Raw genomic sequence first — 15,480 nt, forward strand, 5'->3', positions numbered from 1 at the left:
CAAGTCCAGGGAGGTCTCCTGCTAGGCGGCCGCCCCGACCCCCCGCTGGACTCTGATCTCTGTAGTGGCCCCTGTCCCGCCCCTCCCCGCCCCCTGCCTGGCACGCTGCGCCTAACTGGGTATTAATCCAAAGCTTATTTTGTAAGAGTGAGCTCTGGCCGTGACAGATCGGGTCTGTGGAGGGCGCCTCCCTGGCAAGGGCAGAGCGGCGGTGGACAAAGGAAGAAGCATCTCAGTGTCCTGTTCCTAACTGCTGGCCCGGTGGCCACTCTCTTACCCTCCCTCGGAGACACCACGCTGCCCAAAACGAGAAACAGCCACCAGCAAACGCGTGCGAGGCTGACCACCACCGCATCCTGGCTCTAACGGGCACTTGTCAGAGGGCCACCCACTTCCTGTTTCCTCTCCAGCTAAGGAGCAGCTGACCCAGTCTCTGGAAGCAGAACCCCTTTCTGAATTGACAAGGGGGAAAGCAGTGAAGTGTGGGTAGTGCTTTTAAGTAGGCAAAACAAGAAGAGGGGAAAAGAGGTGGAATTTACGTTGAGGCTGGAGGCGTTTTGTAAAACAAATCCACTCAGTTAACTTGAAGAATCAATTTAGTTGGTGCATATATACATTTCTGAACGCCAAAGCATCCCAGCCTGCTTTTCTGGCATCCTTTCCACGGGCAACAAAAGCAGGCACCCAATCCTCCCAGCTTTACAAAGACAGGGTTTCAGCAGATATTCGACATTTAGGGCTTTAGCTCAGCCATCTGCCTCCTCCTCCAGGACCCCTACTTCCCGCCCACGCCGCCAGTTCCTGGGAGGATGGCTTAGACTTGTGACTCTGTTCTGTGCATTGGAGGGAAACATCCCAGCCACCTGCACCTGCCTGCCCTGGATCTTCCTGCAGGGGAGGGGGGGGCACGGGGGAGGGGAAGTCTTAGGGTTACTAGGTTAGGGGATCCCTTGTGGTTGGGGAAGAATCCAGTGCAGTTGTGATTCCAGGGCCTCCCAGCCTCTCCCAGGAACCTTGTGTGATTGAACGAAATTCAATTTGTTATCCTTGATAGCTGGGGTCAGATCTGAACCTGATCACTGACCGTTTCTGACCTGGAAATAGTCCTAGATCTTCAGATGTCATTTCTGCTCTTGTTGGGGGTGGGGATCCATGTGGGAATGGTGGCTGAGAAAATGTCAGGATTCTGGAAAGTGTGTTCCAAGAGGCTTTCCTTCCCTGTCGTGCCTCCCTCGCGTCCCCTAACCCCGCTGCTGACGGTGGCACCCCGCGTCTCTGAGCAGCCTAGCAGAGCTGCCAAACTCCTGTACTGCTGCCTTTCGATTTTCCTTTGGCTAACCTTGGGTTTCTAATAGGAAGTCTGATGGGAGTGACTCGAACATCGTGAATCAGTCGCCGGGGCCTGGTAATTTCCAGGACCCTCCAGTGAGTAGAAGGAGTCCGGCCTTCCAGGTGGCTTGAGAGGCACTGCCTCAGTTTACCTGCCACTACCACCTACCCCTGGAAGGCTTCCACTGACCTTGTGCAGAAAGGTCGGGGACTGGGGCAAAAGTGGCCGAAGGCAGATGGGAAACATTGTGTACAAGTCTTTCCAGAGGAGTTTCTTAATGAGATATTTGTATTTATTTCCAGACCAATAAATTTGTAACTTTGCACTGGCTCGTGTCTTCTTCCTCTGCCCAAGAGATCACACGTGCAGGGCCAGGTCTTTCCGTGAGGGCACTGAGGTTCCTGGGACCTCCTGCCTCATGGCCCCCCCATCGGGAGTCTGCTCCTTAGAGCAACACTGCCCAGGAGAAGTGCTCCCAGCCAGCCACATGTAACTTAGATCTCCCAGCAGCCACATTTTACCCCATTTAACTTTATTTACTTCTCTTTTTTAGTTTCCTAAGGGGTGTGTGTACTCACCAGAGACAGAGAGAGGGAAGGAGAGAAAGCATTCCCCAGAGGGGAGGGCCACGCTGCACTCCCTCTTTCTCCATTCTCGATTTTGGGCATGCATGCGTATGCATGTCAGATCGGGATCGAACTGTGTTGGCCACGTGGGAATAAGTCACTTGAACCACTATGGCACCTGGCTGGCCCTATTTAACTTTTTTTCTAATTGCTAGGGGGCGCATACCCTTCCCAAAGAAAGACAGAGAGATGGGAGGAAGGGAGAAAGCTTTCCTCAGTGGGGTGTGGTCATGCCACAGCCTCTTCTCCACTTCTCCAACCTGTCAGGATTTGGGGCGCATACACAATGCAATGCACCCAGTGTGTTTTTCAAGCCAGTGGGGCCCAGATCTGGACCCTAGTCAGCCCTGTGGGCTCCAGCTCCCCTAACTACTAGGCTATGGGGCTGGCTGTAGCAGTCACATTTTAGAAAGTAGCAACAGGTGGAATTAATTTTCATAACATACATAATTTAACCCAATATATCCAAAATAGCACAGTTTTTATAAAGATCGTTCGACTTTGAACATTATTTTTTCACACAAAGAAATGCAGCATGTGCTTCACACTCAACAGCACATTGCAATCCAGACTCATGCCCCGTGGGTCGGATAGCGTGTCGTAAGAGGATAGAAGTCTTTCATCCTGTACTCAGAGGGAAGCATCTTTTTTTTCCCAATTGTATTTTTATTACAGAGAAGTATGTGGAATGACCATTCTTCTTCTCGTACCCAGTGGAACCCCTGCAAAATCTGTTTTTATATTGTATATTTAAATGAAATTGTAAACAGGTTTCATATAGCTTCTGGTTTTATTTAAACTTTGGAGATTAGTTTGAAATTTACGAAAGACTTGCAAGGATGGTACTAAGTGTTCTGATATACCCTGCATCAGTTTCCTACTATCCTTCATATCTTAAATTCCTGTGGTCCATTTGTTACAACTAAGAGGTCTGCATTGTGCATAATGTCAGTGCATTATGGTATATAAATTAAGCACCAGATTTCACTAAGATTTCACTCATTTTCCCCTGATGTTTTTTTTTCTGTGTCAGTGTTACTGGCCAAACTAAGTCCAGCTACTACTTTAATTATTATTATTATTGTTAGTTTTGCAATAGGGCGAGTGCACTCACTGGAGAGAGACAGAGAAAGAGGAAAGAAAGTGAGAAAGTTCCTCCAGGCAGACAGCCATGCCACAATCCCTTCTATTCTATTCTCTTGTGATTTTGGGCATACGTGCACACGTGCCCAGCGTGTTCTTCAAGCTGCTGGACCCAGAACTCAAACCACACTCTTAACCATGTGGGATACAGCACCTTAACTTCCATGCTACTGGCTGGACCCTAGCTGCAGCTTCTTGAAGTCATTGAAATAAGAGGCAGAGGCTAGAGAAGAAGGGAATTGATTTTTGTAACATGTTACAGGGAGACAGCGTCATCAAACTGTCTAGAAAAGCTGACCATGTTCTGGGCATTTATTGGTACAAGATACAAGTACATGCAAATTGTTCCTCATTACAATCAGCCAGTCAGTCACTTCCCCCGAGTAATTACCCTGATTCTTTCAAATAGCCACTCCTGGTTTTTCTTTTGCTTTTTAAAAAATGATTTTATTTCACTTTATTTATTTGTTTTAATTTGACCAAGAGGGACAGAATGAGAAAGAGAGAGAGAGAGGAAAAGTGAGAAAGCAAGCCTCCAGGTTCAGGACTTGAACCACAGTTGGCTACGTGGGAGTCCAGCATCCTTAACAATCGCACCATCTGCTGGCCCCCCAGTTTTTCATCTGATCATTTCTCAAACAGACCTCCCTGGGATGCAGCACTCGGTTAGCTTGTTCATTAGAGGCCTTTCTTAATTTCAAAATGGCCACCGTCCTGCTGACCCTCAAGCAGGCCTGTTTTGCTTCAGGGCCGCCATGGCAGTCTGTACGCACTGTCTCTCATGGTACTGCTGGGGCTGTGAATTTTGGGGGGACAGCCCACAAAAGTGAAGAACCTCTACCAGCATGGCTTATTGCTGACAGGATTAGTCTTTATTTATTTATTTGAGATTAGTCTTGATCACTGGCTGAGGTCATATTTGCCAGGTGTCTTCACTGTTAAATTTCTTTTCCTGCCTTTTCATATTATTTTCTGGAAGCGAATCACGTAAGTGTAGCCCACACACTGGAGGCCCCTGCCCCCATTTTAAACTGCTGTCCCACTGTGACGACACTGGTTTCTCTCAGTCTGAAGAGCTCCTTTGTCTGCGTAATGAGCTGCATCATCCTGTGGCCAGGAGGCCATGGTTCATGGTCCTGCTGTGTGGGAAATGGATGGGGAGTGATGGGGTATTGACTCAACACAAGAACGAGGAGGACGCTCCACGCAGAGGAGCCTGCTTGGACTGAGCACAGAAGTGGGCAGTGTGTGCCTTTGGGAACCTGCAGCTTAGACCCAGGCAGGCACCCTCCAGTGCTGCGTGTGACAGGAGCGAGGCCACAGTGCTGTTCTGGGCAGGGTCTGCCTCCTCTGCACCTCTGCACCTCTGCTCTCACCCTGCAGAGACTGAGGTGTAAGCAGGGGGACCCCTTACTAAGTTAGAGAAGCCTCTGGGCTCCTCCTCAGAAAAGTTTCAAATGCTTAAAATAAAATAGATAAGATTACAGAGGAAACCACGTACAGTGCAGTAAAACTATCCAACTGTCACCACTTTGGGCCACAGCAACGTGTGCTTCCGTATTAGGAAGTTAAATTGTAACACAGGGACAGGTTGCAACACTGCTGCACTTTGGAAGTAGTGACTGAGTATCTGCCACAATTAAACCAGGCAATAATCTGTGATCATGACTGGTGAGACTATTGGGGCTTATTGCCTATATTTGGATAGAAGAAAATGCTAAACTGCAATTGGTGGGTAATAAAAACCAAAATGCATTTTTCCCCATCCATAAACCTGGCCGTCTGAATTCTAGGCATAGATCCTTGGAGGGTCAGAGGACCCGGGTTTAGATGCCCTGCTTTAGAACTGGGCAAGGACCGTGTTAGTTCATGCTTACTCAGCAAACATACGTAGTGTCTTTCCTGCTCCAGCTTGTGTGGGAGGGGTCGGGACAAAGATGAGGCAGGTGCTGGAGGAGCTATGGAGCCAGCACCTCAGCAAAGGGTGCAGATATCAGCTTTGGGGAGAGGACCAGAGGCTGCTGGTCAGGCTTGCACAGGGAGGGCGCTGCTACAGTGGACACAATATAGAGTGTTAGGAGCTGTTTTGGCAGCCAGGGACCTATTTCTGCTCTTCATCTGTTTGCTTCGGTTTCTGACCCCTGACCTTCGGTTTCAGCAGTGGTTGGGCAGCTAAGCCTACACGAGGCAGCATTTCTGTGCAGGACCTATGCAGACCACCAGACCAACACCTGCTATTTCTCCTGGTCCTTCTCAAGACACAGTCACCTGAGAGAGTCACTGCATTGGTCCCTAGATGCAGTGTAAATGCGTTTGTGTACTCATTTGCGTTGAGCTCTTAGGCTATGTAGAAGCCCTTCGCCTGTGTCCCATGCGGAAGCCAAAGGTGAAGGATTAGATTTGGCCTTGTGGGGTGGGAGATGGGATGGGGAGGTGGGGGGAAAAGATCCTCCTTCCTCTGAAGATCAGATTTTTCTGCAATTCTGAAATGGTGGTTCTAATCCAAGGGCTACTTGACCTTTGGTTCTTGGAGCCCAAACCAATCAGGTCTTTGTGTCTCTTAGGAAAAAAGAATCTCACTGGTCCAGCCCTACCCAGGGATCTGTTCCCTGTTCAGTCCACTGTGGCTGGGCTCAGGTGCCTCCCACCCCATCACCCCACATACATGCAGCAGGGAGTCTGAGTAATGGTGCAGCCGAGGCAGATACATCGGCATAGCTTTGAACAGCTAAACCTGTCAACAGCCATACTTGATCTGAGAACATGCCCTGCGTCCTCCCTGCTCTGAGAAGCATTTCCTGAATCCTGCACCCTCTTCAGGCAGCACAAGTCATTCTGCAGACATGTACAGTGTTTCTTTCTTTCTTTTTTAATTTTCTTGAGAGTACATGGGTTCCCTAGAGAGAGATAGGGAGACAGAGAAAGAGGGGAGAAGTGAGAAAGTATCCCCCTAGGGGTATGGCCATGCTACAATCCCTTCTCCTCCAATCTCATCTCAGGATTTTGGGCACTCACACGCACATAGACCCCAGGATTCAAAACACACAGCCGGCCATGTGAGATCTAGCACCTTAACCACCATGCCGCAGGTTGGCCCAGCACAGTATTTCCAGTTCCGCTTGGTGTGTCCTATTGCCCCAGACTAGAGATTTCCTACTCCTGTATTTCCAGGGCCAGCACCATGCCAAGCACCTGAAAGGAGGCTTTCATTAAATAAACAGATGAGTTCTCCCCCTAATAGAAATATCGGTGTGCAGTGTAGCCTCTTTCCCCCTTTCACTTTTTATCTGTGAGGAGGAGTTATCCTTGCATCTAAGACAGAAAAAGCACAGGCTCAGAGAGACGAAAGGGCTTACGTGGCCGTTTCTGAAATGGACCTGTCCCTCCCACCTTTGAAGCAGTCCACTGAGCACGAGCCTCGGCCACCTCCTGCTGCTGGCTTGCAACGGGACTCTGGGGACTGTGGATGTCTGGCCGGTTGTCATTGATTGTGGGGCTGTTTGCCCCTCCATTATATCATTTCATTCAGATGCCCACGGCCAGCTTTTATGACCTCTTTTGCTGAGTTTTCAGTTGTTCTACCTTCTTCGCTGGTAGGCTGACGTTTTCTTTTGCCTTCTTCCCTTTTTTCTTTTCTTTGCCTTTTTCTTCTCCTCTCTTTTCTTTTCTCTGTCTTCTCTTCTCATATCCTTTTGCAACTGTCAGAGGCAATATGTGCTTACCAGAGAGAGAGAGAGAGAGACAGAGAGAACACACTGAAATCCTTTTTCTTCATTGCTCCATGCTATCTGAATTTAGGGCACACATGAACATGTACGTGGTGTTTTCAAGTCACTGGGACCAGGATTTGAACCATGGTCAACCATGCGGGATCCAGCTTTCTAGCACAGCATTCGGCCAACAGGACCAACCCAAGGGGTGACATTTTCTTGTTGCCACAGTAAGCGTGCCTCTCACGGCTCTCTCCCTCTTCGTGGAATGAGCTGAGAAGCCCACAGCATTAGTGCCGTGTGAAGTGAAGTTCGGAGTAAGATGCGAAGACAAATTTTACAGAACGTAACACATGAAAGCATACGTGGGCCTGGTTCCTGCTTTTCCATCTACTTAGAGGTCAGTTTTGCTCATCAACACTTAGACAGAACCCAGGGAGCCAGCAGATGACATAATGGTTATGTAGCTGGACTCCCATGTAATTCACTGCAGTTTGAGTCCCAGACCCAGAGGCTTAAAATTCACGTTGGCACGTGTGCATGCATACCCAGGATCCCGAGAGGAGAATGGAGGAGAAGGGATTGTGGTATGGCCACCCCCCCGGGGGGTGATTTCTTGCTTCTGTCTGTCTCTCTGGCAAGTACACGTCCCCTATAGCAAAAAAAAAAAAAAAAAAAAAAAAAAAAAAAAAAAACTTTTTTTAAAAAAAAAAAAAACCCGGTTTTAAAAAAAAAAAAAAAAAAGAGAGAGAGAGAGAGAGAGAGAGAGAGGGAGAGAAAGAAGAAAGAAAAGCAAAGAAAAAGAAAGACCCTGGATTCAGTGAGCACATGGGCCTTTGACTACAGGGAACGCCTTCACGTCTTGGTTTAGACAGTGGGGATGGGGGGAAAGCTGCCATCCTCGCCACATGCTTTTGTACTGAAATGCTCCAATCATGTCTCTCAAATTCCATGTTCCCCAATCATTTAAATTTTCTATTTTTAAAAAAACTGTGCTATAGGATACATGTGATCACCAGAGTCAGAGAGAGAGAGAAAGTGAAAAAGCATCTTCTAGGGGGGATGACCATGCCGCAACCCCTTCTCCATTCTCCTCTCAGGGTCCTATCTTCTCATGCTCACATGCCTGGCTTGTTCAAGTCACCTGGTCTGGGACCTGAACCACATATTTGGCCATGCAGGATCTAACTGCCTTAACCAGCATGCTGCCTGGCTGGTCCCAAGCACTTAAATTTTCTTTCTTCTTTCTCTCTTTTTCATTCTTTCTCTTTTCTCTCTCTCTCTCTCTTTCTTTCTTTTTCTTTCTCTTTCTTTTATTCTTTCTTCTTTCCTTTCTTTCTTTCTCTTCTTTTTCTTTCTCTCTCTCTTTTTCTTTCTTCTTTCTCTCCCTTTTTCTTTCTTGCCAGAAGGCACATGTGCTTGCCAAAGAAAGAAGGAATGGGATAAGACACCCCCAGTGGGGTATGGTCATGCTGAAATCTCTTCTCCATTTCTCCATCCTAGATTTTGGGCACACACATATATCCACCTGGCATGTGTTAGAAGTATCGGGGGTGGGATTTGGACTATAAAGTTAGCCATCTGGGATCTGGCTCCCACTGGACCACAAAGCCAGACCCATTCTCTCAAAACTTCAACCACTTAATATCCTCAGAAATTTCCCCTGAAGTCTATATACTCATCTTATTCCAAGGCATTCATAGGTGCTTAACTTTTGACAATCTAACTACTATTTTTTTACATTAGTTATTTAATTTTATTATTGCTATTATTTTATTATTATTTAATTTTATCAGAGAGAGAGAGAGAGAGAAAGTGAGAAAGCATTCTGCCAGGTCCAGGACTTGAACTGCAGTTGCCCATAGCCACCTGCCAACCCCTGCCAATCTAACTTCTAATTTTTATCAAAACATACTTCAGTACGGAGGTGCTCTAGGACACAATTCATGTAACAGTTACTTTTTATTGAAGTTGAGTCTCCTCTGAGTCTATTCAAATCTCGTCATGTGTTTTGATGAGGGGATTTGGCTGGACGATATCAAAACTGTCCCTCGAGTCAGCTTCGCCTGCCGCCTGCACACCTGTTCACACTGCTGAGCTGCACTGTGCACCATGCTGGTATTTAGAGACCAAGAAGAGGGATTTAAGTCAAGTCACAGCATGAAATAAAAACATAAAATATCTTTCAGTAAAATAAAAGAGCCTCCAACTATTGGTGGTATTTTTTCTTTGTGTTTTATTTATTTATTTATTTGTAAAAGTTTGCTTATTTTATGAAAGAGAGAGAGAGAGAGATACAGCACCCCTAGCAGGGTCTCGATACCACAGTCTATCTGGTCTCTGTTAGCCCAGCATGGCCACACACTCCTCTGTGTATGCAGGGAGTTCTCTGAATGTGAACTGGTGACCTTCCCATGTGAGTCTGCCTTGCTGAGCATCACGTTTTACCACTGCACCACTTTCCAGCCCTTCTGCTATTTAAAATAAGGGCTAAATACATGAAATACATAGACCTGCCCATTGATAGTATTTCTTACTGCAGTGTTGTTTGTTGTCCCCAATTCGTGGTCAAAATAGGACTTAGCAAAAAATAGATGTTTATGAAGTGTCTATTATGTTTTAAGTGTCGTCTTAAAATTTTGCATGCGGTATGCATCCTGCCAAGGGGTAGTACTATTATCTTCTGCAACTCACAGTGGAGGAAATTGAGGCTCACATGGGTGGTGTAAGGAATTCCAGTAGGAAATAAAATGTATCAAAAGCTGCTTGACTCCTGGAGTCCGTGTAGCCTCCTTTGGACTTCTTTCACTCCTTTCATTCCAGCTGGTGGTCAGTGGTCTGTCCACCCACCCAAACCTGCTTACCAGTCTCCGTCCCATACCAGGCACTGTGCTAGACTCAGAGGATGCATTTACAGTCACTGACCTCACAGCACCCACAGTTGGGTACAGAGAAAAGGACTTGATAAATAGGTGAGAGAACAACCGAATATACACTAAAAATTCCATTTTGTATTTACACAAAGTGACTTTTCAGCCTGGATATATTGGCAGCTCTGGTCTTCTCCAAATTCCAGAATTCATATTTCTAAGCCCATCTCCAAACTTTTAAGCTAGCTTTAATTTCTATGTACCTAGGACCTAATTTTCACCATCTACACATTGATTGGCTATGCTCAATGCCCTATCATCACCTCGTAACTGAACATGAAAACCCACCGAGTCCTGTGAGTTACTTAGCTAATGATTTATTACTTTAAGGAGAAAAGTTGTAAACAGAGATTTTGAGCAATGAAAACCTTTCAACTGAATAAACACATTCCACACTATACAAACCATGAGAATAAGGAGGAATGTTGTAAAACATGTCCGATTGTCAAAGCATCGTTTTTACTCCAACGGGAAATTTTAAGACATTTCTTCATTTGTATTTTTAGTGGCAGTAAGAATATTTAAGTGTTAAATCACAGCTTGAAAATAGGTATACACGTGTCTATTTATACAAAAGCAATATGTACGTGAAAAATACAGTTGACAATTGACAGTTGACCAGTCACGGTTCCCAGCTCTGCAGGGTCATCACTGCGGTGACTTTGCAGCAGAATTAGTGTTTAAAAAGCAGTGACATTATTCACCGTTAGGGGCCAGATAATGTCCCCACAATCCCTGTGGCTGGACAGTACAAGGCAAGTGAGATTACAGATCATAGCGAGATCTTTGATCACTTTCTGAATCAATCACTTTCCAAGTCAAAGTTGCAGCTATTGTCAGGAAAGCACCTCTTGTGAAGTCCTCCCTTTGGACTTGGGGCAGGATAAGCAGGCTTAGTGTCACGCGAGAAGGCTCAGAGATCAAGCTCTCCTGGTTGAGTGATCCTGCTCTGTATTTCACTGGCTGCTAAGACCTTGAGCGAATGCCTTAATCTCCATCGCGCTCGGCTGCCTCATCTCTAACCTAGGGCATCACGACAGTGCCATGTCTCTTAGGTGGGCGGTTTGGACTAAATGAGATACGGCAGCAAAGCTCCTAGCTCAAAACCCAGCATGTGCTCAGGCCTCACCCAATGGTTTAGCAGGAACTAGTGTGATGAATTCAGGTCTCTCTCCTTCTCCCACACTGAAGCACACAAAAGCACCCACTCTTTCAGTACTAATGCGAATTTCTTCATCAAAGGTTAATTAATGCTTAGTGTACCTCTTCTCCACCTCAGATCAAGTTAGGAAGAGCCAGAGAGGATGGGGCCAGCAGGTGGTGTGCTGATTGGGGCGTTGGATTCCACATGGCTCACTGTGTGGTTCTAGTTTTGGACCCATAGGCTAGAAAATCATGCCAGGCACATATGCATACATGCCCAAAGTCCCAAGAGGAGAGAAGGGAGAAGGGATGGCATCATGGCCATTCCCCCGGGAGGGGGGATGGTGGTGGTGGTGGTGGGTGATTTCTAAGTTTCCCTTTTTCTCTGTCTCTTTCCAGTGAGCACGTATACCCTATGACAAAAATCTTTTAAAAAGAGCCAGAGAGGCCATCTGCTGGGTCCATTTGAACCCCTGCCAATGTGATTCGCCAGTAAGAGTCACTATATGCTTCCTCGAGGGCATGGTAACGTAGAATAATCTAGGGTTTGGGCTCCAACTCTGTTTTTGGTTACTTCTCAGACTCTGAGTCTCAGATTTTCCATTTATAAAGTGGAGAATAAATATGTATGCAAAATTGCTGGTATAATTATTGGGTCACTCGGTAAGTCATGATGCATTTTTGGATTGAAAAACAGAAAAATACATCATGACTTTCTTGACAACCTAGTAAGAACATAATGAAAAGCTTAGCACAGTGCTTGGCCCCAAGTAAGAATTCAATAAATGGGCATTTTTTTGCATTATGATTATTATTCCTAATTTTTGTTAATGCAAGTCACACTATCTCAGGACATTCTGACTCATTCTTCATTGCCATTGGGCCCAAATCTCCTTCCCCACAACTTGGACCCAGACTTTCTTACTGGTCTCTGCAGAGGGCAGGTTTATTTCTCAAAGTAGCAGTAAGTAGATCATTCCAGCCACCCGAGTCCACCCATGCTAGGCTCATACCCAGTTCCTCCAACCTAGCTTCCTGTGGTCTTGATACTGTGTTCGGTTTTCCAAACTGGGGTCAACTTCAGTGAGACGCAGCTCGTGTGTTTTCACTGAATTTCAAATGGGGTTAGTTGTTCTCTAGCCTTGTGGTTTATAGATGGCTTATGTTTCCATTCTAAGAGACTCCAACATGGGCTAGCACCTAGTGCATAAGGCAACCACATCCTACATGACCAACCATGGTTCAAATCTGTCCTAGAGGCTTGGAAAATGCACTGGGCACACGTGCATGTGTGCTCCAAATTCCAAAAGAATGGACAAACAGAGGACAAGGAATTGCAGCAATACCACACTCCCTTGGAGGGTTCCTTGGGAAGTGTTTTTCTCCCTCTCTCTGACTCTTTGATTGTCTCTGGCAAGTACACATGCCACCTGGCAATTGAAAAAAAAGAAAGACAACCCAGCATGATCCACCTGGATTTATAGTAGAGAAAATACATGACACAATTTCTCCTTACACAGGAATTCTTACATAGCATATGCATATATATATTTCTTTATATTTTTCAATGTCCCTTTTCTTATGACATTGAATGTAAATTTTTGGCTGATAAAACTAGATTTTCACATAACTTTGGAAGAAGAGAGTTTCTAAATAAAAGTAGGAGCACATGCAGGATGCCCTTTGTCCATCGAGTACACACTGAGTCACAGTGTGAGGCATAAGTGCCTTTTGGGAGGTCACAGTAAGGAAGATTTATTCCCTGTCCCTTTTCCTATTTAGAGACCCTCCCCCCACGCTGCATATAATTCCTTCATGAATTACCACACAATTCGATACGCAGCATTAGATAAACAGAAACATCTTTTAAACGTGTGATGAGACTGGTTTTGACTTGGAGAAGCTGATCTACAAGGGATGACGGATTCGATATTATTTTGGATGCCTCGGTACCTAAATGATCAGAAAATCAGCCACTCTCTCTTCCCAGAAAAGGAGCTAGGAAAGCAATGGTAAGAACAAAGAGTGACAGTCAGATGTTGCTTATTCCAGCATGTTCTATTCCTACATGCTTGGAAGCTCTAAAAGAAGGGGAAAGACTATGGGTTCTGAAGTCAGACCAACTTGGGCTTGAATCCCACCCCTCTCTTTTACCAGCTGGATGACTTTGGTCAAATATCCTCACTTCTCTGATCTCTAGTTTCACATTCGTATTAACAGAAAAAATAATGGGAATTTCTCCACATTGTCATACAGGTTCAGTGAGCTTGCATATGTAAAGCACCGAGAACAACATAACATAGAAGGTACTAAGTAAAGGAGTTTAACAGTAAATGGTACATTTTACTAATAAATAATAGCCTCATTTCCATCAATAAAAAGTTTCTCTTTCTTTTAGCTTCAACTCCTTTTTGACTTTTCATTCCTATTTCTAAGCTAATAAGCCTCTGTCTTCATCATCATTTTGGTCCTCAGATCCCAAAGCTATGAAATGGGTAATTTTGGCAGAAATAAATGTGTCCTGGTCCCTGGGTCCTGTAGCCTCCAGCTCTAGAGGCCACCCCAGGCTGATGCAGAGTAGACGCTTCCTGGTTTAACCCACACCCAACCTAGATCTGTCGTAGTTATTTCAGGCCACCTCGGCAGGTCTTCAGCTGAGTCTCTCAAGCCTCCTTAATTAGTTATTTCAGGCCACCTCACCTGGTCTTCAGCTGAGTCTCTCAAGCCTCCTTAAGAGAGAAGAATGTCCCAGGGTACCACTCTCAAGGGTCAGAGAGGCCAGTCCAGAGGCTCCACCTATTCCCATGAGTCCCATGCAAGGAGAGCCTCAGGATGCATGGAAGAGCCTGCCAACAGCCCAAAGGCCTGTCAGACGGCTGCAGATCTGGGGCTAGTGTTCATTGCTCCTTTGAGGTTGTTTACCTTATCCTGACCCTGATATTAACTGGGCACTTTTCTTACAAACAAGAATGCAATTTATCAAATTGCTTTAGACTGAGTTGAACCCAATGTGGACTGTTCACAGTACAGGAGTAAAGATAAACTTAACCTAAAAAATGCCTAGGTTAGTGAATACAACTTTCCATTAAAAGTTTCCATTCCAAACCCAAATAATCATTCACCTCACTTGGCAAATGTATGATGACCTTGGGGTGCACACATCTTTGGGATCAGAGCTTCTTTGGGTATGCTGTGGTCAGAACTGCCCAGGAAAGTCCCACATGGCAGGTCCGAATAATCTCATCTATTCTTCTGAACAGAGACCCAAGAAGTCTATTCAGACTTCTTGTTTGGCACCTATACAAGGAATTAGTGGTATGGGGTATCTGGCTGATTTTATTCTTTGGAACTTGGGAAAGATCCAGCAGGACTTCCAGTGATTTGGACAGGCTGAATCAGGCTTCAGTCTGGTCTAGACAGTCAGAGACAGGCATTTTCTTTGGAGTGGATGCCTTAGCCTGAGCAGCACCATCAGCATGGGTCATCTGGGTAGTTGGAGACAGAGAAGGAGGTCAAGGGTCTAGTCCAAGGTCATGAGAAGTAAGGAGGAAGTGGATAAAAGAAGGCTCAGTTGTGAAAGTACTTGGCCTAGAAGGTTGACTGCTTTACAAGCTTTAGGCCAGGCCCCAAATCAATCCTTGATTTGCTTCTGCCTAATTGGCAATTTCTGAAAAGTCAGGGTAGGATTCCAAGTCAACAAAGATGTCGTTGGGATTCCTGCAGCTCAGGTTGCAGAAGCAAGCGTTAATCCACTGGACCTGGCGGGAGAAGCCAGGCCCCTCTGGACACTGGAAGGAGACATCGATGGTCTTGGACTTGTAGGGGACGCAGCACCTGTCGTCGGTGCAGATCCCGCAGTACTTGGGTCTGTAGGAGCGTGTGCTGCTGCAGCCCGCAAGGGTGAAGTTCATGGGTGCCTCTGGCTGGTACACAGCCAGACACTTCTTACCTGCCTGCAGGAAAGGACAGGAAAGCAAAGAAACTTTTAGCTGGGGTGTGCAGAGAATGGACCACCTTCTCCCCTCCCAGTCCCCTGTTGTCCCCTTCTCAGTGTGTGCTTCACCTACTTTCAGAATCACAGCATCTTCCAGCAAGGAAGGATATTAGCAGATACAGGGAGATTCTCAATGTCTTACACAGAGGTAGCTGAGGACTCGAAGAGGATTGCCATGCTTGGGTGGAATCTCTCAGCTTTCAGTTCCTCTTCTCTCCTGCATTTCAGCCTTGACAATGCCCAGTCATGAGTCAGTTTCACTAACATAGGAAACCTTTATAGTTTCTTCAGCCAACCTAGCTTCCCCAGCTAGTGAGTAGCAGAGCTGGCATGGGGACTTTATGATCAGGGATATGCCTCCTCTCCTCTGCCTTCCACAGCCTCTCACACACACTGCTACTGTGCAATACATTTAGCAGGGTTTATGTTACTTAAAGGTAGCTCTATCCTTCCACTGTACTTTGGGCCACCTGAAACTTGGGGCTCTTTTTCTGTGTCTCTGGTATAATTTTGAGGCTGGCAAATAGTAGACTCTTACTAAACTCATTGGACTAATGTCCTCAGGGTCTATGGTGTACTAACACCATGCCAGAGCTAGGGTAGA

General features: G+C 46.0%; 1 protein-coding gene across 2 annotated transcripts in view; it reads right to left on the minus strand.

Annotated features, from left to right (window-relative positions):
- Positions 1 to 12,344: 12,344 nt before the first annotated feature.
- The window catches only part of CCN4 (cellular communication network factor 4), a 38,222-nt gene continuing 35,086 nt past the window's right edge, over positions 12,345 to 15,480 (minus strand). For both annotated transcript variants that reach the window (XM_027774587.1, XM_006155518.3), the window contains 2 exons: positions 13,578 to 14,835; positions 12,345 to 13,520 (listed from right to left, as the gene is read on the minus strand). In XM_027774587.1, coding sequence (XP_027630388.1) covers positions 14,536 to 14,835 — 300 coding nt within the window. In that variant the 3' untranslated portion in view covers positions 12,345 to 13,520; positions 13,578 to 14,535. The remainder of the gene's footprint in view (positions 13,521 to 13,577; positions 14,836 to 15,480) is intronic.

Source organism: Tupaia chinensis, unplaced genomic scaffold, assembly GCF_000334495.1.
Source record: "Tupaia chinensis unplaced genomic scaffold, TupChi_1.0 Scaffold000459_1, whole genome shotgun sequence".
NCBI classification, from domain to species: domain Eukaryota; kingdom Metazoa; phylum Chordata; class Mammalia; order Scandentia; family Tupaiidae; genus Tupaia; species Tupaia belangeri.